The sequence below is a fragment of the Sorex fumeus genome, unplaced genomic scaffold, assembly GCF_029834395.1.
Source record: "Sorex fumeus unplaced genomic scaffold, SorFum_2.1 ptg000086l, whole genome shotgun sequence".
Lineage (NCBI taxonomy): Eukaryota > Metazoa > Chordata > Mammalia > Eulipotyphla > Soricidae > Sorex > Sorex fumeus.
Window position 1 is genome coordinate 11,300,614 of NW_026606143.1, and position 25,241 is coordinate 11,325,854.

The following is a 25,241-nucleotide window of genomic DNA, read 5'->3' on the forward strand; positions in this document are numbered from 1 at the left end:
ATGTATGTTCCAGGAAAAATGAAACTTTGATCTATTGATCTCCCAAATATCTTAATTCCTTTAATCAGCATGCTTAAGTCAAACCACTCCTGAAGACTATATTGTGGTTATCTGTAAACCATTTGAGGAACTTACAATTTAAAAGATAATGTCTGGGGCTGGAGTGATAGCAGAGCAGGTAGGGCATTTGCCTTTCACCCGGCTGACCCAGGTTTGATTTCCAGCATCCCATATGGTTCCCTGAGCACCGCCAGGAGTAATTCCTGAGTGAATGAGCCAGAAGTAACACCTGTGCATCGCTGGGTGTGACCCAACCCCCCCCCCCAAAAAAAAAAGATAATGTCTACTGAGGGACCTCCTTCCAGGTCGAGAATACAAAATTCTAAATAAATTACAGCAGACTTGGTGAAGTCCATAGAGTTTAATGTTACTCAGCAGTGGGCAAGATATAAAAAATCAACACAGGCAGGCAGATTCTGGAGGAATGGTACAAGCACTGTGAGATACCTCTTTGTCTTGTTAAGTAACTCTTAGAAAATTTAATCTAAAGTGAAATTTTTTTTTATTTTTTTTGGGGGGGCATATCCAACTGTGCTCAGGGCTTAGCTCTCACTCTGTGCTCAGGGATCACTCCTGGTGGGGATCAGAGGACCCTATGAATGGAATCCAGGTCAGCCATGTATAAAGCAAGTACCTCACCTGCTGTGATATCTCTCCAGTCTTAAAAATTTTTTCTTTGTGTTACCAGAAGACTACTTTTGAATAAGGAACTCCACATCACTTCTTTATATATACATTAACTATCTCAATCTGCATCTATGTCTTGTCCCTCTCAAATGATAACCTGTAGTATAAACTAAGATGGCTCATCCACAGCCTCCTCAAAACCCTGAAGAAAATCTGCAACACTAATTTATCTACAAACAATTTTGATCACATCTGAGAGTCAGGAGTTCAACAATCAAAGACAAAATATTTATTTCTATATAAAGGTTTTATGGAACATGGCACAAATAACAATGTCCCTCAGGATACCCTAAGGGATATTAAAGGAAATGATTTCAAGGACAAAAGCAACCCTACAAGATTCTCTCTTGACCCCACTTGATAAAAAGTTAGTGGCAGTGGAATGAGAAAGAGAAATATATGGAAATTGAGAAATGATTCAAATCATGAAGTTATTAATAATTTTTAAAGAGCTGCAAGGACAGTGATATGGTACTTTGAGGTTTCTATCATAAAGATACTGCGTTCTTGAAAAGGTGGAAAATACTGAATGTGGTGAGATGTTAACATTTATACACACCATAATAATAAATGATCTATTTTCTGTTTCCTTAATTGGGTGTAGTTTCACATATAGTGACACTAGACACAGTAGAAGAGGAAAAATGAATAGATAAGGCAGGAGACCATTGAAAAAAATAGACGAGTGACATCTTTAAGGGAATTTGCTATTCAATATTCTAAAATGAATGACAGGGTGAATGCAATACTTCTTGCAAACCTTGAGGGAAAAACTGGTGCTTTTACTCCCACACTTTGCAGTATTACTACAGCAGCCAGGAAACAAAAGTGGGGATAACGTTTGGACAAACAAGTGGGTATACATTTTCTCCTCTCCAGCTTAGATAGCACACAATATGAAAATAGGCTTTGACTTATGCCCCGAGAGACTGAAGAAAATCAGAAAAGCCTGCTATGAAATGACTATGCTGCCAGCTATTTCTATTTCTCTTCAGTTTCCTTGACAAGGTGATTGTTGCATGCTAAAGAAATTCTCCCTTGACCCCATTTGATAACAAGTTAGTGGCAGTGGAATGAGAAAGAAGTATATGGAAATTGAGAAATGATTCAAATCATGAAGTTATTGATAATTTTAAAAGAGTTACAAGGACGGTTATATGGTACTTTGTGCTTTCTTTTTATCAGAAGCTTAAATAGGAAAAAAATCAAGAAATCAACAGACAGGGCTGGAGCGATACCACTCCAGTGGGTAGGGCATTTGTCTTGTACGTGGCCGACCTGGTTTGATTCCCAGCATTTCATATGGTCCCCCAAGCACCGCCAGGAGTGATTTCTGAGTGCATGAGCCAGTAGTAACCTCTGTGCATCTCTGGGTGTGACTCAAAATGCAAAAAAAAAAAAAAAAATCAACACAGGGGCCAAATGGGGCTCTATGATAGAGCCTCTTCTAAAAAATAGATGAGTGACATCTGTGAGACTGTTTGATCCTGAGCAAAATCGATCACAGTCACTGTAGTCCCAGCAACACTTCTGTTGGCCTCCCAATATCATTAAAATGTGTTCAATCTTCGGTGTACTACTTACCAAGTAGGCAAACCAAAATATCAATGGTGTGACCCCCAGATATCGCAATGACAACAAAGGAAAGGGAATTGTCTGTCTGTCTGTCCTCCTGTTGATAATCAATTTGCTTGATCAGGCACCACTACTGTCTCCACTGTGAGACTTGTTTTTACTGTTTTTGGCATATCAAATACGCCATGGGGAGCGTGCCAGGTTCTGCCATGTGGGCAGGATACTCTCGGTAGCTTGTCCGGCTCTCCAAGAGGGACGGAGGAATCAAACGCGGGTGGGCTGCATGAAAGGCAAAAGCTCTGCTGGCTGTGCTATCGCTCCAGTCCTGGTAATTCAAATAGCTCCAAGATAAGTTGTTGTTTTTATTTTGTTGAGGGGGGAACCATACCCAATGGGTTTTGTTACTTCTAGTGCATTGCTAGGGTTTGCTCCCTGGGGTACTTGAAAGGTCATGTGGAACCAGGAATCAACTCAGCCCTCCTCATACAAAGCATGAGAACTAGCACTTTGAGTTATCTCCCCAGCTCATCATAAGAATATTTCTCAATGGCTGCTGACCAATGCAGCCTCAAGAAACTTTATTAGAATTTTACCAAGCATATTTATCACATTGGGTCTTGGGTAATTTTGCCTGCAAACATATATTGCTAAATTAATACCAGTATGAAAAACATTGGTTTTGCTTTAATAGTTAAAATTTATTAACTAAAACTGGTCTCGCAATTGAAAACATATATGTATATATGTATATATGTGTGTATAGGAAATATATATATTTCCTATATATGTATATGTATATAGGTATATCACTGTCACTGTCCTCCCGTTTTTCATCGATTTGCTCAAGCAGGCCCAGTAACATTGTGAGACTTGTTACTGTGTTTGGCATATTGAATACGCCACGGGTAGCTTGTCAGGCTTTGCTGTGCAGGCAAGATACTCTCAGTAGCTTGCCAGGCTCTCCGAGAGGGGCAGAGGAATCGAACTTGGGTTGTCCATGTTGGCTGCGTGCAAGGCAAACGCCCTACTGCTATCACTCCAGCCCAATAAGTGGCGATTAAAATCAGATCACTGTTATTGTCACTGTCCTCCCGTTGTTCATCAATTTTGCTCGAGTGGGCCCAGTAACGTCTCCATTTTTTTGAGACTTGTTGTTACTGTGTTTGGCATATTGAATATGGCACAGGGAGCTTGCCAGGCTTTGCCGTGTTGGCGAGATACTCTCGGTAGCTTGCTGGGCTCTCTGAGAGGGGTGGAGGAATCAAACCCAGCTCGGCCGGGCTGGCTGCACACAAGGCAAACGCCCTACTGCTGTGCTATCGCCCATATAGGTATATATGGACTATCAGCCCATATAGGTATATATGTACATATATGTATATATGTGTATAAGTATATAGGAAATATATATGTGTGTATATCACCAACACTGACACTGCCCTCACGCTGTTCATCGATTTGCTCAAGCAGGCACCAGCAACGTCTCACAACAAATTGTGAGACCTGTTGTTACTGTGTTTGATAAATTGAATACATCACGGGTAACTTACCAGGCTTTGCCTTGCAGGCGAGATACTCTCAGTAGCTTGCCAGGCTCTCTGAGAGGGGCGGAGGAATCGAACTCAGGTCGGCCACGTTGGCTGTGTGTAAGGCAAACACCTACCCACTGTACTATCACTATAGCCCATGTGTGTATATAGGAAAGGGAAAGGGGAAATTAAGACAAACAAAATGCTCAACTGAAAATAAGAAATCAGGACAGAGGGTAGGGCAATGGCTTAAAGGGTTAGACCTGCAGGTTTTGCAAGCAGGAGACCCAGGTTCAATTCCTGGTGCCACCTGGGTCCTCAAGCAAGTGGTCACCTGAGAACTACCAGTGTGACACAAAACAACAGCAGTAACACAAATCAATGAATAGGAAAATTTTCGTTTTGCATTTTCATTTGAACTGCAGTCCCAAACCACCCAAGCACAGGTGACACAAATGATTTCAATAGTATAATTCTAGAAACAATGCTCTGCATAGCAGCTAAAAACCATCCTCCTGGTGGTAATATCACACAATACAAGTGCTCTGGGAGGCAAAAATCTTCAAGTATCTGACAGCACAGCTGGATGTCAATCCATCAAACTTCGCAGGTCAGGGTGCTCCAGGTGTATGTGTCTTACCTGTCTGAACCAGAGACTGACTTTAAACTCCGAAAATGTTGGCTGTCTAAGTCCAGGCTGTAGCTCCGGGCACTTTCAGTTCTGGGAGTTATAATTTCTCCTTTGGTAACTGATCTGAACTTACTGAAAAGAAACCTGAAATTATACAGATTTATGACATGAGAATTAAAGCCTTCGAAAAACAGTCACTTCAAGCATACTATTGCAATAGAAACAAAAAGCAGGAGAATGGGTCTTCAGCAGGAAGTTGGCACTGGGGCAGGGGTGAAGGGGATGAGTTAGGGAAGGGACCACTAGGAAAATGGGGAAAAGGAAAAGTGCCTGCCACAGAAGTAGGCTGGGGGGATGGAAGGGAAACCGGGGACATTGGTGGAGGGTTATGGGTGAAGGAATTGGTATTGGAACAACAGATGCCTGAAACTCAATCATAAATATGTTTGTAACTTTGTAATTCAAGATTATTCAATAAAGAAAAAAATACCACTTCTGGTATTTCCAACAGTAAATGAATCTTCAACAAAATGACTGTGGGGTTGAGTGGTTCCAGGTTCTCCCTAGAGCCTTCACAGTATAACGTCAAGAGTGGTGGTTATGACATTCTCCCAAGACCAGACCACTTGCAAGGAAGCCAGGCCTCTGTACCTCCTAAGAAAAAAGATCATCAACTTCGGGAGAGTCAGCCCTGGTACCAGGAGACGGAGCAGCATTGCCTGAGCTGACCTTGTTTGAAGCTGTGCTGAGAATAAGAGGGAACTTTATTTTTTTTTTGTAGTATGAAATTTTATTTATTTATTTATTTATTTATATTAATTAAGTTTTTTTTTAATAGTGAGACATCATGAGGTACAGTTGTATACTTACACATTTTTGTGCTTGGGTTTCAATTATACAATGATCAAACACCCATCCCTCCACCAGTGCGCATCTCCCACCACCACGGATCCCAGTATCCCTCCCACCCCCCAGCCCCCATCCCACCCTGCCTCTGTGGCAGGGCATTTCCCTCTCTCTCCTTTTGAGTGCTGTGGTTTGCAAAAGAGGCATTGAGTGGCAATCATGTTTGGTCGGTAGTCTACCCTCAGCATGCTCTCCCATCGTGGGTGGATCCTCCCAACACCCTTTATTTGGTGTTCCCTTCTCTTTCTGAGCTCCCTTTTCCCCTAACATGTGTGGTTGTCCTCCGGGTCATTGAGTAAAATTCCTGGTACTAATCTCTGCCATACTTGGGTGTTAGTTTCCTATTTTGTTACTTTATGTTCCCCAGATGAATGCAATCTTTCTATGTCTGTCCCTTTCATTCTGACTCGTTTTGCTTAGCATTATACTTTCCATGTAGTACCACTTGTATGTAAATTTCATGACTTCATCTTTCCAAACAGCTACATAGTTCTCCATTGTGTAGATGTACCAAAGTTTCTTTAACCAGTCATCTGTTCACGGGCTCTCGGGATTTTTCCAGATTCTAGCTATTGTAAACAGTGCTGCAATGAACAAACAAATGCAGATGTCACTTTGACTATACATTTTTTGCCAATATGGGATATATTCCCAGGAATGGTATTGCTGGGTCAAATGGGAGCTCAATTACAAATTTTTTGAGAATCATCCATACTGTTTTCCAAAAGGGCTAATCCAGTCGGCATTCCCACCAGCAATGAAGGAGGGTCCCTTTCTTGCCACATCCGCGTCAACTCTGGTTGCTTTTGTTATTTTGGATGTGGGACAGACTCTGTGGTGTGAAATGATATCTCATTGTTGTTTTAACCTGCATCTCCCTGATGATTAATGATGTAGAGCATTTTCTCCTGTGCCTTTTAGCCATCCGGATTTCTTCTTTGAGAAAATTTCTGTTCATTTCATTGCCCCATTTTTTTATGGGGTTGGATGTTTTCTTCTTGTGGAGTTCAACCAGTACCTTGTATATCCTTGATATCAACTGCTTGTCAGATGTGTATTGGACGAATATCCTTTCCCATTTTGGTCACTGTTTCTTTTGAGGTGCAGAAGCTTCTTAGTTTCAGATAGTCCCATTTGTCTATCTCTGTTTTCACTGGCTTGGCCAATGGCGTGACATCTTCGAAGATACTATTAGCTTCAATGTCATGGAGGGTTTTGCCAACTTTTTTTCCAATTTACCTTACAGATTCCGGTCTGATGTTGAGGTCTTTAATCCACTTTGATCTTACTTTTGTACATGGCCTTAGGTAGAGATCTGAGCCCACTTTTTTGCATGTAGCTGTCCAGTTTTGCCAGCACAATTTGATAAAGAGGCTTTCCTTGCTCCAATTCACTTTTCTTTCCCCCTTATCAAAGATTTGATTATCATATGCTTGGGGGAAGATGTCAGTATATTCAAACCTGTTGCATTGGTCTACAGCTCTGCCTTTGTTCCAGTACCATGCTGTTTTAATTATTACTGCTTTGTTCCAGTACCATGGAGTTTGAAGTTAAGGAGGTCGATTCCTCCCATTTTTCCCCCCAAGAATTGCTTTACCTATTCGTGGGCGCTTATTGTTCCATATAAATTTCAGGAGTGTTTGCTCCATTTCTTTGAAGAATGTCATAGGTATCGTAATAGGGATCACGTTGAATTTGTACAGTGCTTTGGGAAGTATTGCCATTTTGACAATATTAATTCTCCCGATCCATGAGCAGGGGATTTCTTCCCATTTCCTCGTGTCCTCTTATATTTCCTGAAGTAGCGTTTTGTAGTTTTCTTTGTACAGGTCCTTCACTTCCTTAGTTAAGCTAATTCCTTAGTGCTTGATTTTCTGGGGCACAATTGTGAACGGGATTTTTTTTCATGTCACTTTCTTCTCTCTCACTATTTGCAAAACGGAACACCATGAACTTTTGGGTATTGATGTTATACAACTTTTTATATATATATATTGATGTTATATATAACATCTTTATATATATAATAATTTATATATATTGATGTTATACAACTTTACTATACAAGTCTATTGTTTCTAGGAGTTTCTTGGTATAGGTTTTAGGGTTCTCTAAGTATAGTATCATATCAACTAAGAATAGTGAGAGCTTGATTTCTTCCTTTCCTACCTGGATGCCCTTAATATCTTTTTCTTGTCTAATCGCTATTGCAAGTACTTCCAGTACTATATTGAACAGCAGTGGAGAGAGTGGGCATCCTTGTCTCATCCCTGATCTTAGGGGGAAGGCTCTCAGTTTTTCTCCATTGAGGATGATGCTTGCCGTAGGCTTGTGGTAGATGGCTTTAACTTTATTGAGGAAAGTCCCCTCTATCCCCATTTTGTCAAGGGTTTTCATCATAATCGGGTGCTGGATCTTGTCAAATGCGTTCTCTGCATATATTGATGTGATCATATGGTTTTTTTATCTTTCCTTTGTTGGTATGATGGATTATGTTGATTGATTTCCCAATGTTAAACCATCCTTGCATCCCAGGGATGAATCACACTTGGTCATGGTGTATGATCATTTTGATGAGTTATTGAATTCTATTTACTAGTATTCTGTTCAGAATCTTCGCATCCGTGTTCATCAGGAATATCGGCCTGTAGTTTTCTTTTCTTGTGGTGTCTTTGCTTCCTTTTGATACTAGAGAGATATGGGCTTCATAAAAACTGTTTGGGAGAGTTTCTTTTCTTTAATTTCCTGGAAAAGCTTGAGAATAAGTGGCAATAGGTCCTCTTTAAATGTTTGGAAAATTATGCCAGTGAATCCATCTGAACCTGGGCTTTTGTTTTGGGGAAGACTTTCGATTACAGTTTCAATTTCCTTGATGTTAATAAGTCTATTCAGATACTCTAGATCTTCTTGATTCAGCCTTGGGAGATTACAGGAATCCAGAAATTTATCCATTTCTTCTAGGTTCTCTTGTTTCGTGGCACACAGACATGCAAAGGAGTCTCTGATGATCTTTTGAATTTCTTTGGTTTCTGTTGTGATATCCTTCTCATTTCTGATTCGGTTTATTAGAGTTCTCTCTCTCTCTCTCTCTTTCTGTGTGACTCTTGCTAGTGGTTTATCTATCTTATTTATTTTCTCGAAGAACCAGCTCTTGGTTTTATTCATCTTTCTTATTTTTTTTTGTTTCCATGTCGCTGTTTTCTGCTCTAAGTTTTATGATCTTTTTCCTTCTGCCTGCTCCTTTTGTTGATCCTTTTCAAGATCTTGAGTTGTGAAGTCAAGTTGTTTATGTGGGCCCTTTCTTCCTTTCTGTGAAATGCTTGCAGAGATATAAATTTTCCCCTTAATACAGCTTTAGCTGCATCCCATAGGTTCTGGTAGCTCATGTCTTCATTCTCATTTGCTTCCAGGTATCTTTTGATTTCGTCCTTGACTTCCTTCCTGAGCCACTTGTTGTTCAAAATTGAGTTGTTTAATTTCCATGTTTTAGATTTGGTTCTCCATGTCTATGTTTTTGAGTTGGTTCTCCATGTCTATTCTCAGTGCGTCGTGGTCTGAAAAGATTGTTGATGCTATTTCTATCTTCCTGATTCTATTGAGACATGTTTTGTGTCCTAGCACATGATCTATTTTGGAAAATATTCCGTGTGCACTGGAGAAGAATGTGTATTCTTTTTTGGGGGGTGTAAAGCCCTGTATAGGTCTATAAGCCCTCTCTCTTCTATTTGTTTCTTCAAAGCCAATGTTTCCTTGCTGAGTTTTGTTCTTGTTGATCTATCCAGAGGTGATAAGGCGATGTTGAAGTCTCCGGCTACTATTGTGTTGCTAGCAATGTCCTCCTTAAAACCTGTTAGAAATTGTTTAAATATTTAGCTGTTCCCTCATTAGGTGCTTATACATTTAAGAGTGTGATTTCTTCCTGTTTTACGTATCTCTTGGTGAAGAGGAAATAGCCTTCACTGTCCCTTCTAATCTTTTTCAACCTGAAATTTATGTTTTCTGATACTAGTAGGGCCATGCCAGCTTTTTGGCAGGAGCTGTTTTCTTGCAGGATTGTTTTCCATCCTTTAACTTTGAGTCTGTGTTTGCTCTGACTGTTCAGATGAGTTTCTTGTAGGCAGCAGAATGTTGGGTTCTGTCTCTGAATCCATTTTGCCACTCTGTGTCTCTTAATTGGTGAATTTAGACCATTGACTTTGAGAGAGATTGGGTTTTGTGTCATCTTTCTGTTAGGGTGTGTTGTGCTTGTAGGGTTTGTCTTTTCTTATAATAGCCCCTTTAGCCCTTGTTTTAGGTTTGGTTTTGAGTCTATGACGTTCCTGAGCTGCTGTTTATCTAGATAATAGTGTACCGTTCCTTCAAGTTTTAGTGAGAGTTTAGCTGGATAGAGTATTCTTGGTGAAGCATTCATTTCAGTGAGTTTTTTCACTATATCCCATCACTGCCTTTGGGCTTGGAGGGTTTCCTCTGATAGGTCTGCTGTGAATATAAGGGGTGCTCCTTTGTATGTGATTTCCTTCTTTGACCTTGATGCTTACAGTATTTTGTCTCTATCCATGGAATCCAGCATTCTAACTATAATATGTCTTGGAGTGTTTTTGTTAGGGTCTCTTTTAGCTGTCACCCTTTGGGCTCCTTGAATCTGAATGGCTGCATTGTCCAGCTCTGGGAATTTTTCAGCAATGATTTTTTTTACCGTGGCTCTTTCACTGGGATTGTTCCCCTGAGCTTCTGGTAGTCCAATGATTCTAATGATGTTCCTCTTGGAATCAGGACTCTGATTCGCTCTAGAGCTATTTTGAGGTGTCTTGCCATTGTTTGTTGTTGCCTGTTGGCTTGGTGCAGCTGATCTTCCAGCTCACTGATTCTATCTTCAGCTGTGGTCATTCTACTGTTGAGGGCACAGACTGAGTTTTTTATTTCATCTACAGAATCTTTCATTTGTGACTTTTCTGTTTGTAGTTTTCCAATTTCTGCTCTCATTTCTTCCCATAATTTCTCGATTATTTCTCTCATGTTACTGAATATCTTTCTGACTATTTCATTGAGTTCATTGAACATCTTCATTACTTCATATATTAATTCTTTCTCAGAGAGGTCCTTTAGGTGAGTAGCACCTACTGAGGTTTCTGGACTCTTCCTCGTCCTCCCCACGTGGTGGGGATTTGCATTGTTTCTTCATGTTGACGTGGAGGTATGGGGATTAAGATGTTACACTAGATTTCTTGGTATGACAAAATTATCTGCATATCCGCCGGCCCAAAATTAGGCCATGCCCATCTCCAACGAATCCACGCCCATTTCTGAAAAGGCCACGCCTCCACGGGTACCTGGTGTGTGGTGGGGTACTAGCTGGGATATGAAGAAGACCAGCACCGCATTGGGGACAAACATGAAGAGGCTCAGGGATGCTGTCATCCCAGCGTCCTAGAGGATACTTTGGGTCACTTGTGTGGAGAAAGCCAAGTCCTGGGTTCGAATACTGTCAGGTTAACTCCCCATCTCTGCTCTTTTAAAGGAGTCTTCACCTAGAATTACCTTTCCCCTCTTTTAAAAAATTTTTGGATCCTTTGAAGTTTTTTTCATCAAGTTCCACTTACTACAATTTAATGTCTTTTAGGATGACCCTGTGCTTTACTTACACTGACAATAGACACTAGTGACTTATTTAACAATGACTTATTGCCTTATTTCATCTCTTGCAGCTAATTTATACCCACTTTGTTTCAGAACAACTTTCAGGCAGTGTGTATTGTCCTCTTATATTATGCTAATTTTCTTCTCTCTATACTAACTTTTCAGGTGTGTACCTATTCTAACTTGGTGTGTTACATTCCTAGAATCCTGATAACCATCACATCCCAGTTTTAAGTTTAGAAGGATTCAGTGCGATGGCTGTTGGAAATGAAGTAGGGAGGTAGATGGGTGGGGAGATCTGTGATGAGTTCTTAGTAAGTAATAAAAGCAAGATGGGATTTCTAGAAGTTACTTGGTCCCCGGCTCTAAAGCAACCAAAAGCATTTATTGGGATGAAGCACTCTGTGGACACAGCAACGGAGGCCCAATAAGATTCCAACTTGCCCTGGTACTTGCTCAAGAAAAGTCTAGGACCCTGGTAGGTGGAGAAGCTTCAGCAGAAACAAAACGCAGGTAAGGAAATAAAAGAAGATCACCAAAAGTTCAGAACTCTTACTCTGTACCAACTACCCTGAATAACTCTTAATGCCTACAAAAACCCCTCCAGACCAAGACAATACGAAGACTAGCCATATACAACTATCCTAAAAGCCTTGCAGGACACTCTTCCCTGTGGAGAAGACCATATTTTTTCTTGAAACACTTTAGCACTGCACTGTAGCACTGTCCTCCCGTTGTTTATCGATTTGCTCAAGCGGGCACCAGAAACGTCTCCTTATGAGACTTGTTACTGTTTTTGGCATAGCAAATATGCCACGGGGAACTTGCCAGGCTTTGCCGAAAGTAGAGGTGTGTTCACAAGGTCAACCTAAAGTCAACCTGCAGTAAACTATAAACTTCAAACACGTTAGTATCTGTTTTTCCTTCATAATCTCTAAATAAATTTCAGTTTGTTATTCATTTTCTCTTGAAATTTTTACTCTGAGGAAAGACTCTTTAGGAAACCTGGTAGAATTTAGAACAGACTCTCCTTTTCTTCTTTCTTTTTAAAATTTGTTCTTTTGTTTTTTGGGGGGGATCACACTCAGTAATGCTCTGAGCTTATTCCTGGCGGTGCTCAGAGATTACTCCTAGTGAAATTCGGGGGACGATATGGGATTCTGGGGATCAAACCCAGGCCAGCCGCATGCAAGGTAAATACCCTACTCAATGTATTATTGCTCCAGCCTCTGACTTTCCTGTCCTAGGAAGATCAATTCCTCACTCTAGCCTGGGTTCCATACTCCCCAAGAAATTGGGTGGCAGGGATCATTATCTGGGCAGAACAAGTGGAACTCAGGTGCTGTTTGACTACCGCGTCCTGGGGCTGGTGACACATCAGGCCCAAACACATCAGGCAGCTGCTCAGAGCACACTCTCCTCAGTCTCACATTTCCAGAGGGTTCTCTGGTTGACTAAGTTGTGTAGAGAGGAGATCAGTAGACTCCCTTGTTGAGGCTGCCATATGACTTAAGTAACCCACAACAGAACCATCAGGGTTTATAGAATTAATTATTCTAGAAACTTCCTTCCTGTCTGCCAGCTGCAGATCCCAGTCTGATGCCTAGGCTGAAATCTACCAAATAAAGACCCTAGAGGTCCTTGTGAGCTTTAAACAACTTATTTCTTTAAGCCATTGATTGTTTTTGAAGAGCCAAATAACCTGCTGGAGGCTGTAGCACAAAAACAAAACAGAAAGCTAGCTACTTGTTCCGTTCTAAAGGGACTTATGATTAAGCCTGTTTTTCTGCAAGGGTTTGGAGTGGAACTGTGGTGTCAACGCAATCAGTGATGCACAGGCAGAGGAACTGCTGAAGCCTGAGGAAGAAAACACAGATTGAACATGGCAGGAAGGAGGATCACTCTAGGCTATCTTTCCCATTGGTCAATAATTCATGAAGTATGATTAGTCATGAGAGTTTGAGGACATTTATGTTTCACTGTGACTTTGTTTAAAATGATAAAACAGAATAAAAAGAAAAAAACAACCTCAACTGAAGTCTTTCTGAAAATCTGGAGAAAAGCTCAAACATCTGCCACCTCTCATACTGACTTCTGCTTATAGCAGGACACACATTATCAGAACTTTTACCTCTTCAGCCACCAGACAGGTCCATGACTGCCTGTAGTAGGGAGACTGAAAACTGCGAAGGTCTGAAATATATGTTTAGCTCTAGTCCTTAGAGCATTATCTGGGGGACTCCTTTGATAGCATCAACTAGCCTCCATTTTCTCATGACCTCCCTGAATCTGGCTTCCTATCCTTATTCTTGATAGATGTAACAGATTTGCAATCAAATAATAAATGATTTTTTTTTGGAAAGGAAGGCTTGATTTTTCAAAAGGAAATAAAATGTCTTATAGCCACTTAACAAATCTCTGATTTTCCCTTTTACTATATCATCTCAGCACTTAGTTGGGGATGGGAAGTGGTTTGTACAATAAAGGCCTTCTCTGGAGAGACAAAACTGGACTGACAAGAAGTCTACCTATAAGTAATGGGAAACACTAGGTAGACGGTCACATATACAAACGATGGAAAGACTCTTACATACTCAGGTCAGAAGAGACCTTTATTTATGTAAGAATTTCAAGCAATAAAAATTGCATTTCCTGAGATAAATAATCAGAGAGAATAGTAACATCAGACTTGCAAATCCAAGGAATTGTTATTTCAGAGATTACTAGAAAACATTTCTTTTTTTGACAAAATCATGTCTTACCCTTTTCTCTTGGGCCGATCGGAAGGTGGCATGTCTGATTTTTCAGGATCCTGGAAGGTTTTTTCTTCGTTCTGTATTCCTTCCGCTCCTTGTTAAATACAAACAAGAAGAGCTCAGAAGACAAATTTTCATACAAAATGACCGGAAACCAGAGCCAATGTGCTGATCTGTATTGAATATCTGTATTGATTTGCTGAGAACAAAAACGTCTATAAAAATTGGCAAAGAGGGGGCTGGAGAGATAGCACAGCAGGTAGAGCAGGTAGAGTGTTTGCCTTTCACGCGGCTGACCCAAGGTTTGATTTCCAGCATCCCCAATGTTCCCCCGAGCACCCCCAGGAGTAATTCCTGAGTGTAGAGCTAGGAGTAACCCCTGTGCATCATTGGGTGTGACCCTAAAAGCAAAAAAAAATGGCAAAGATATTCCCATCCCAAGCTTCCTAGTCAAAGAGTTATGTCTAGGTTGTTGGGTGTTCCAGATGTAAATGAGGATTATGATCTGGACTCAGCAGTGAAATGTGTTCTCAGATAAACTTTCCCTTCCACAGATATTTTAGGATAAAGGAGCTTGGGTTCGTGAGAACTATAAATTCCTAAGAAGGAATCAAAAGGAATTCAAGCATAGGATTATAGAAAGGATATCCTGGCTTATAAGCATGTCAGCTGGACTGCATTGGAGGGCAGTGGACCCCTGTGCACACACTTCTTGATTCAAGTGAAAGTCTACATTCTGGAGGGAGAGGAGTTTGAGTGAAGGAATCAATCAGAGTTAAATGTTTCATTTCTTCTCTACTCGGTTCTTCTTTGGCTTAATACCTGATATTGCCTGAAAGCCCTTCCTTGATCCCAGAAGTGAAAATAGAACCAGTTTCAGGGCTACCAGACCTATTTTGTGAACATCTGCAAGGGCACTTGTCTGTGGTATATGAGAGGTTGCATAGGAATAGGTCAAAAGGTACCCTTCCCCCTATCATACACGAAAAATGTGTTTGAAACACAACTTTCACTCACTAATTGGTCCATTAAATGGTAACCTGAATGCACAGAACATTTTAAAGGTATATTCACGTTTGGTGCCAGTGTAATTTTTTACTGAGACTGTCCTTTTGCATTTGGGGCCACTTAATATCTCTGGCTTCTGCCCAATTGTCATGACAATCACAAATACCCCCTTAAATTTTAAAATGCTTCTCCAGCTTGGGGCAATAGGGGGTTGTGTTGAGTGCATAATATCAATATTTAGTTAAAAATCACCAAATCAGAAAAATGAAATCTGAAACAAATTCTGTTGAAAAATTATGGTCTGTGTTCCCAGTGTGAACAATTTAACTCATATGGATTTTTGACTGCTTTAAAAATACTAGAAGTGTGTTCAGGAAAGAAACTTTCAGTAATGAAGCTAAATACCTCCTCTGAAAATCTTCATGTGTCAGATATTTGGACAATCACAGGATTTTCATTTTATCTAACTTCCTTTACCCTTGCATGAATTGCAGATCTAGATTCCATACTAAGGTTTTGACACAACCAAAGGGGTTGAAGAAATTCAAGTGTGCTCATTTGCTTCATAACACGGGATGTTATTTCAACCACCAAAATGAAGAGTAAAGCTGTTGTGAAAGAAAACAATGGCTTTAATTACCTGGGTTTCTTCTTAAGATGGAATGTCGGACAACATCAGTGCCAGGAGTGTTGACTTGCTTGAAACGCTTTGCCTTTTCTTCAAAAAACCATTCACCAGTAATAACCTTTAGTTGTCTACCCAAGAGAAAAAGGAGAGAACTGAATATCAATGATATAACCAAATAATTAATTCTAAATTCTAAAATAAAAGATAATCAATTAATTACAGAGTTCATCTCAAAAGTTGCAGCATTTTATGGGGATTATAATGGCCAATTGCGGGTAGGGCGTTCGCCTTACACGCGGCCAACATGGCCGACCCGAGTTCGATTCCTCCTCCCCTCTCGGAGAGCCCGGCAAGCTACCAAGAGTATTCGATATGCCAGACACAGTAACAACCAAGTCTCCAATGGAGACGTTACTGGGCCCGCTCGAGCAAATCGACGATCAACGGGAGGGCCTTTACCTTTACCTTTACCTTTTAGTTAAATACATTCCATATACCAGCACTCTCTATTGAGTCTTTACGCTTAACATTATTATTATTGGTTTGGTGGACATACTCAGTAGTTTTCAGGGGACATGGAGTCCTGGAGATGGAACCAAGTGGTCCAGCTGCAAGACAAGTGTTCTACCAGCTATACTATTGCTCTGGGCCCTCTTTATTCTTATTTTTTAAATTTCTGTCTTTTAAAGTAAGTATATATTTAAAAATAAATATATTTAAAATATATACTTATATAAATATATTTATATTTTATAAATTAAGTGTATATAAAGTATAATTTTTAAATTTTTTGTACTTAAAACTATATCTGTATTTTAAAAATTATTATCTTCTTGATAATATAGTGTCAAGGCGATAGCTCAAATTGATGGTGCATGTGCTTTGCATGTTGGAGGCCTGGATTCCATTACTGGCACCACATGGTCTCCAAGTACTGTGTGAATAGTCCCTGAAAATCCCCCAGATGAGGTTGACTCAAAGTCCAAACCAAATTACTTAAAATATTTTTATCACATAACTCTTTGTGAACATTATGAGCTCCATTTCATAGATGAGGAAAGCAATAAAATGAAAAGCATGTATCATATATCATAGCTGGTGAGTAGTAGGGCCTGGCTTGTACCCAAGCAGCCTGGCCAAAGACTAACCACTGCGTTGGTGAGGAAATGACATTCAACAGAAACAATTGGTAGTAAGTGCTGATTGGTGATGACAAAGGGGTCATGATAAGACAATTTTAGAAAGACACCTTGTAGTAATTTGATGCTGGATAGGAGTGAAGAGACAATAAAACAAAGTGATAGAGTGGGCATAGTAACAGGGAGAATAGTATCAATATTCATGCTGGGGTGATAGGAAAATTAACAGAACAGAGATAAATTAGAACTGTAGACAGATGGAAGGGCTTGCCCGGATTTTACAATCAATTAAATGTTGAAGGTGGAAAAGTAGGATCTCAAAATAGTCTGACCCATCTTTCTGGTCCCACCTGCAATGGTCACACCAATCCCTTACCCTACTTATTTTGGCCTATATACCACTCTAAGAACTTGTTTATAGAGGTGTTTGGTTTATAGCCCTCAGTTCCTACTTCTATGGAGGATTGTAATGGAAAACAAAGTTGAACAGCAGGACTGGAGGCTGGAGGGAGTGGGGGAAAAGAGGTTGAGTTCTGTCCTTGGCAATGCAAAAATGGCTATAATGTAAAGGAAGACTTGTGTTAAATAATGGAAATTTTTGGATTTTATGCTAGGGAATAGGGATATTGTTCTGGAAGCAATGGGAATTCCGTCACTTGAAAGAGAAACTACTGTATTCCATGACACATGAAAATCATGATACATTTAAAATTCAATATTCATATACCAGGTTTTACAGAACACAGTTATAAAACAGTTGTAACCCTTTATGTATTGTCTCTAGCTGATTTTCTGCCACAATTGAAAATTTGAGTAGTTGTAGCAGAGTCTGTCTAAAATTTTTATTCTCTTGGGGCCAGAATGATAGCACAGCAGGTAGGGCGTTTGCTATCACACAGCTGACCTGGGTTCAATCCCCGGCATCCCATATGGTCCCCCAAGCACCGCCAGGAGTAATTCCTGAGTGCAGAGGCAGGAATAACCCCTGAGCATCGCTGGGTGTGACCCAAAAACAGCAGAAGTGATAGCACAGGGGTAGGGTGTTTGCCTTGCACGCAGCCAACATGGCCGACCCGAGTTCGATACCTCTGCCCCTCTCAGAGAGCCCGGCAAGCTACCGAGAGTATCTCGCCCGCACGGCATAGCCTGGCAAGCTCCCCGTGACGTATTCGATATGCCAGACACAGTAACAACAAAGTCTCCAATGGAGACGTTACTGGGCCCGCTCGAGCAGAAAAAAAAAACAACATAAAATTGTTATTCTCTGGGACTGTACTAAAAATTGTCAATTTATGCAATAGGCAAAGAGTGTACATAAAAAGAAATAGGAACAAGAGAAATAAAGATTTCAGTGATTGGAAACCATCCATTAGAAGCATGCCAAAATCTCAAGTTGTTTCTTTAATGTCCTAAGAATATGGAATGAAGTTTTACATGTTACAGGGACAACTGGTACACTGAACAGTTTATATGACCTGGGAAATGGATATACATATTATCATTACCACAGACACCTAGAGCTGCCAACACCTAACCCAAACAAAATCTACCCAGAACTGAGTCATCACCTCTTCTCTCCTTGCAAGAGCAATATTTATAGTCATAAATTTGCTCTACTCAGACAACACATTTGAGTCACTTGTCAGCACAGAGCTCTGCAACACCAAAACAGTCTGTGATTCTGCCTTTGTTCCCTTCGCAGGTCCAGAAAGTAAGATAGGAGGATGTTTGGCAGAAGAGCAGGGAATTAATGCCTAGTGAGTGCATACCACAAAACCAAGTAGCATACTTTATATATGACATTTCTAATCCTCACTATAAATCCTAAAGTAGCTATTCTGTCTCGACTTAGGGAAAAGGAAACCAAAGCTCATATGGAATAAATAATATAATCTGCCCACAGTATAAAGGCATTATAGCAGAAAACACAACACAAAAAATCTTTCCATTTGCTAAAACTTTCAGAAGAGAGTTCAGAGTTGTTGGCTATAATAAATAAAGCCCCAAGAAAAGGCAAAATCCTATAGGATCCAAGAAATAATGTTCAGCATTTCATAATTTCATATTATGAGAGGTAGTGTGTGTGTATGTATGTGTAATAAAGAAACCCACTATCATTTGAACAAATTGAGACTTTCATTATAATAAAGTGAAACACATCCATGAAAACTATGGGGTGTCTCAGTAGTAGGGCATTAGAATTTGTTATAGTATTTGGGTTTAACATTTGGTTATGTTGGGGAGTTCAAGAGAATATAGATTTTTTCTGATTAAGTGATATCAAAAAGTGGAGATAATTATATCATTGATATCATCATATATTTTATCTTGAGGGAGGGCAGAATAGCATAAAGCTAAAGCTGTAATTGGTAAGGAATAAAGTCATTCCTATTTGCTAAGAAAGGCGATGTCTGTGGTTTCAATAGTCATCTTTTCTTCTGCACTCAGACAAGGTAATGGTCCCACTCCATAATATTTGCAGAGTAATCTTGTTAGATGCTGGTGCTGTGATATAACTTATGTAAACTGGGAGACCACAATGATCTACCTGTAAGTGCCAAGACTCACAGCGAAGTGGCAGATCAATTTTCAGAGATGCATATCTCTTTCTCATAACAAAGCATCCCTCTATACACACACACAAACACACACACACACACCTACCTCTCTTGCACCTCCCATGCTCCAACTATCAGTGATTATTTATTTTTTATTTATTTATTTATTTATTTATTTATTTCCATTTTACCATCAAAGAATATTTCAAGGTCCAAAGCGATTGTACAGTGGGGAGGGCATTTGTCTTGCACCCAACTGACTCAGGTTCGATCCGTGGCACCCATATGGTCTCCCAAGTACAGCCAGGAGTAATTCCTGAGCACTGTCGAGTATGCCCCAAACAAACAGACAAATTCGTATTTTAAGCATTTTATTTCTGTTTCATGTATTTCAGTAATCGTTACCAATTCATCCAAAAAAATATCAGTTGCTCCTTCATTAAAAAAAAAACATTCTCACAAGGACAGATAGCAACATGAAATGTCATAAGATGGCATGAATATGAATCAGCTCATCAATACCTTATTAGAAGCATTTCATTTTTTTATTACCTATCATTTTTTTAATCTCTGGGTCTTTCTGAGATCAATTGGGGTCCTAATTAGGAAAAAAAAACGTTCATTATGACTATCTTCGTGTGTGTCGGCCACTAGCTAGGCTGACATAATCATGTTGAATTTTGTAGATCTCATTAAGATAGCAAAATGAACCTTCTAGCTTTATCAGGATCCCTTTCATTCTGTTTCTGTATTTAGTTTCAAAACCAGACCTATAGCAACTACCTTGTCAGAATTAGGTGGAGAAAATGTCAAGAGTTGCTCAGCCCCTTGTAACAGGTAGCCTCCCTCCATCATTCCTTGCTGCAATAATTTCAGTACAACTATCATAAAATTGCTTTATTTTACCCAATCCAAGGTAAATGACAATAAAGGTTGTGCTTCCAACTCATTAGAGAATGAGTCACTTTCTGACTCATCTCTAGGAGGTCAGGGTGGAAATTTCAATTTTATGGTCTATTAAACATGGAGACAGCCCAGTGGCACTGCAGCATCACTCTCTCTCAACAAACAAAGAATGTCACTTCCAATAAAATATCGCTTGTGCTTTCTTTCTAAAAATCGCTCCATGAGTACAAACAAAGTATTCCCAATACTGATAGTTTAGGTCTCTCAGATCACAGAAACAAGTAACTTGAAGATAAAAGAAGTAATGATCTGTTTTCTGCTTTCAAAATGGGGGATTTTTGATACCTCAAATTAAACAAGCTTCTAGTAAATTTCTGGCTCTTACAAAGGGACATAATAAAGTTCTTATCACAGAGGAAGAAGAACGCCATACTGAAAGCTTTGTTTCTTCCTCTGTCATTTAACTCATAGAGCAACTTACTGATTAGATAATGTAATAAACTCATCTTCTTCCTTGGAATCAATGTTTCCTTGTATTTGAATTCCTACCCACTAATAAAACTATAGGCTATCAATGTTTTAGGGTGCATGGATGAATAGATGGCTGGATTAAATGGATAGGTGTATACTTTCCGTAAGTTATTGTTTCAACAATAAAAAGGATAAGTGATTCAGAAGCTATGTATTGATGCATTAAGATCTCTGGAGACACAGAAATTTCAATTTGTTATTAATTCGTATGCCCTTATAACCTCAAATTGCCTTGTAGTTAAATTTTTTTATGACATTTGGAAATTTACTCTGTTCAAAGAGCAAATGTATTTGGCAAGGATCATGTGGCTTCTTATAGCCTCATGCTATTCAGAAGAAAATATTAATTCTCTAATCGGCTTAATTTTAAAATGCACAAACTGGGGAGGGGGGAATAAGGTTGAGGTGGGGTAAATGTGTTAACCAGGATCTCACTATTCAATCACCTATTCAATAGAATATCCACTCATTTTATTAATCTATTCATCAACGAACAGGGTGACAGACTGTCTGAGTTCATCATGTCAACCAAAACCTTCCATGGTAACTCACAATTCCAAAAGGCTGAATCTAAACGTTGGACATGGGAGTCTCCCGATGGACGGTTCCACAATGAAATAGACCACATCATATTCAATCGGCGGTTTTGCCTAACCGATGCTGCTGTTGTCCCAAAATTCCAAACGGGATCAGACCACCGTCTCCTTCGTGCAAAATTCTACCTCACAGAACGAGGAGAAAAGAATGCAAGGTTTAAGAAGAGGACTCCCAGAACAACCACCAACTGGGAGCTCTTTGGCTCTATTGCGGCAACATGGGAAGATGCCGTCATTGACAACAATGATGAGGAATACGATCGAATGATTCAGCACCTCCATGATTGTGCAAGGAATGCCAAGAGAGAGATAACCACAAAAAACCATCTTTCTTCAAACACTCTTGAACTTATTCACCAACGTGGCTTGGCACGTGCCTCAGGCAACCACAAGCGAACGTCCGAACTGGCAAAACAGTGCAGAGAAGCCATGAAGGATGACCTCAAAAACAGGAGAGCAGCAGTACTGGTAGATGCAGCAGAAGCTGGGAAAAACATTTGTAATGCCCGCCTGTCCTTCACCAACTACAAAACCAAGATGACTGCCCTCCGACATCATGATGGATCTATCACATCTTCCAGAAGGGCAATGGAGAAGATTATTCATGACTTCTACTCAGATCTCTTTAATAGCCACATCCCCTTCCCACATACCACATACCACATGATGGATATGTCGTTCCCAATGTTCTCCCTTCCGAAATCCAACATGCCATCTCGTCGGTAAAGAAACAAAGAGCACCTGGCCCAGACAAGATCAGACCTGAACACCTGAAGAACTTACCATCAGTACTCATCAATATATTGGCTCGACTCTTCACACACTACCTGTCTGAATGCAAGGTTCCATCCCAATGGAAAACCAGCAGGACTGTACTACTATACAAGAAAGGAGACATCCACGACATTGGCAACTATCGCCCAATCTGCCTATTGTCTGTCATCTACAAACTATTCACTCGAGTCATCCTGAATAGGATTAGCAGAAAACTAGATGAAGGACAACCATGTGAACAAGCTGGATTCCGAAAAGGATTCAGTACCATCGACCATATCCACACAATAACCAAGCTCATTGAGATATCTCGGGAGTTCAAGATGCCGCTCTGTCTAACGTTCATTGATTTAAAGAAGGCCTTTGATTCTGTTGAGACGGAAGCGGTCATGGAAGCCCTAGCCAATCAGGGCGTACAAACTCAATACATCAGGATCCTTCGTGAGCTCTATTGCGGATTCACTACCAAGATCTCACCATTCTACAAAGAAGTAATCATCCATATCAAGAGAGGGGTTCGGCAGGGTGATACCATTTCACCAAAACTCTTCAGTGCCACCCTTGAGAACATCATGTGACGACTGGAATGGGAAAACATGGGAGTGAAGATAGATGGTCGGCAACTACACCACCTCCGCTTTGCTGATGACATCGTTCTAATAACACCAAACATCAACCAAGCGGCACAAATGCTGAACGACTTTGACCGTGAATGTGGAAAGGTCGGACTACAGCTGAATCTTACGAAGACAATGTTTATGAGAAACAGCCTTGTTCCTGACGCTCCATTGGCTCTCAACGGAACCACCATCTCCGAATGCAACAGTTATATATACCTAGGTCGAGAAATCAACATGATGAATGACCTGGCACCTGAGTTGCGCAAGAGGAAGAGAGCGGCTTGGAATGCCTTCAAGAACGTTGAAGAAATAACTAAAAGGACAAAGAACCTCCAGCTAAAAGCACATCTCTTCGATTCCACTATTCTTCCTGCATTAACATATGCCTCAGAGACGTGGACCCTACGAAAACAGGATGAGAACGCTATTCGGGTCTCTCAAAGAGGAATCGAAAGAACTATGCTTGGAATATCACGATTCACTCAAATGAGAGATAGAATCCGGAGTTCTGATCTTCGTCAACGCTCAAGAATCAGGGACGCTGTCTCATTTGCCAAGACATCAAAAATCAGATGGGCTGGACACGTAATGAGGTTTACAGATAACCGCTGGACTAGAGCCATTACTGATTGGATTCCACGAGACATCAAAAGATCACGTGGACGCCCACCTATAAGATGGTCAGACTTCTTCGTCAAGACCCTAAATGATCGGTTTGAGGCTCTACATGTTCCTAAAACGAACAGATACCATTGGGCTACGCTAGCACGCAACCGGGATGAATGGAGACGTTACTGGCACCCGCTCGAATAAATCGATGAATAACGGGGATTAAGTGATAAGTGATTAAGTGATCTATTCATCCAATCATTGAATAAAAAATCCATTCACTACCTACTATAGGCACTAAACTCATACCAATGACCAATACAGAAAAAAAAACCCTTACACTCATGGTCTTAAATCTAACATTGCACTCCGGATGGTAGTAGCAAAGATTACAAACAAGATAAATAAGAAACAAATAGAGTATAAAAGTAGAAAGGGAGAAATATAGGAGTTGGTGTTTGGATCATCTATAGCACATAACCTCCAAATTTTACTGACTTAGGGCACAGGGTGCATGTGGCCCATCAAGTTTAATCCCAGCATCCTATATGGTAACCCTGCACTGCCAGGCAGTAATTATTGAATACAGACCCAGGAGTAGCCCCCGAGCATTGCCAGGTGTGGCTCAAAAACAATCAGAAAATAAAACAAAATTTAACTATCTTAACACAATCAATCATTAATGTAACTTACTACAGATCTGAAGAGATTTAAGTGGAAATTTTGTGAAAATCAGGCTTACAGTTGGTGTCCATAATGATTAGCAGATGAGTTAATGGCATCACTTTCTATTTGCGGTGTAGTAATGCACAAGCCTCCTTGGGTATCAAATTTAAACAGATGCTTCCAAGGTTGGAAGAGATAGTACCATGATCTTGGTTCAATTCCAGGCAACATATATGGTTGGTTCCCGAGCATTAGTGCTCTCTGAAGACAGAGTCAAAGTAAGCCATGAGACCTGGTGGATGTGGTTCAAAACCAAAACTAACAAACAAAAATATTCTGGTTCAGCAAATAAATATGTGGCGTTTAAAATTTCAAGACAAAATTCTTCAACTCATTTAGAACTTTGAGGCAATTCCTAATTGACTTAAGAATTCCTGAAATAAAAGAGGACACAAGGAAATGGAAAAATATCCCCTGCTCATGGATGGGAGAATTAATATTGTCAAAATGGCAATGCTTCCCAAAGCACTGTACAAATTCAATATGATCCCTATAAGGATACCCATGACATTCTTCAAAGAAGTGGAGCAAACACTCCTGAAATTTATGTGGAATAATAAGCCCCCACGAATAGGTAAAGCAATTCTTGGGAAAAAAAGAAAATAGGAGGAATTAACCTCCCCAACTTCAAGCTCTACTACAAAGCAGTAATAATTAAAACAGCATGGCACTGGAATAAAGGCAGAGCTGTAGACCAATGCAACAGGTTTGAATATACTGACATCTTCCCCCAAGCATATGATAATCAAATCTTTGATAAGGGGGAAAGAAAAGTGAAGTGGATCAAGGAAGCCTTTTATCAAATTATGCTGGCAAAACTGGACGGCTACATGCAAAAAAGTGGGCTCAGATCTCTGCCTAAGGCCATGTACAAAAGTAAGATCAAAGTGGATTAAAGACCTCAACATCAGACCGGAATCCATAAGGTAAATTGGAGAAAAAGTTGGCAAAACCCTCCATGACATTGAAGCTAATAGTATCTTCAAAGATGTCACTCCAATGGCCAAGCAAGTGAAAACAGAGATAGACAAATGGGACTATCTGAAACTAAGAAGCTTCTGCACCTCAAAAGAAACAGTGACCAAAATGGAAAGGATATTCGTCCAATACACATCCGACAAGGGGTTGATATCAAGGATATACAAGGTACTGGTTGAACTCCACAAGAAGAAAAAACCCAACCCTATCAAAAAATGGGATGAGGAAATGAACAGAAACTTTCACAAAGAAGAAATCCAAATGGCTAAAAGGCACATGAGAAAATTCTCTACATCACTAATCACCAGGGAGATGCGGATCAAAATAACAATGAGATATCATTTCACACCACAGAGACTGGCCCACATCCAAAAGAACAAAAGCAAC

General features: G+C 40.1%; 1 protein-coding gene across 1 annotated transcript in view; it reads right to left on the reverse strand.

The window, feature by feature from the left end:
• The window catches only part of SYTL5 (synaptotagmin like 5), a 127,941-nt gene that overhangs the window by 64,093 nt on the left and 38,607 nt on the right, over positions 1 to 25,241 (reverse strand). Inside the window, exons 3-5 of the mRNA XM_056131213.1 lie at positions 15,430 to 15,545; positions 13,788 to 13,875; positions 4,492 to 4,626 (exon numbers count right to left, since the gene is read on the reverse strand). Of these exons, the coding sequence (XP_055987188.1) occupies positions 4,492 to 4,626; positions 13,788 to 13,875; positions 15,430 to 15,545 (339 nt within the window). The remainder of the gene's footprint in view (positions 1 to 4,491; positions 4,627 to 13,787; positions 13,876 to 15,429; positions 15,546 to 25,241) is intronic.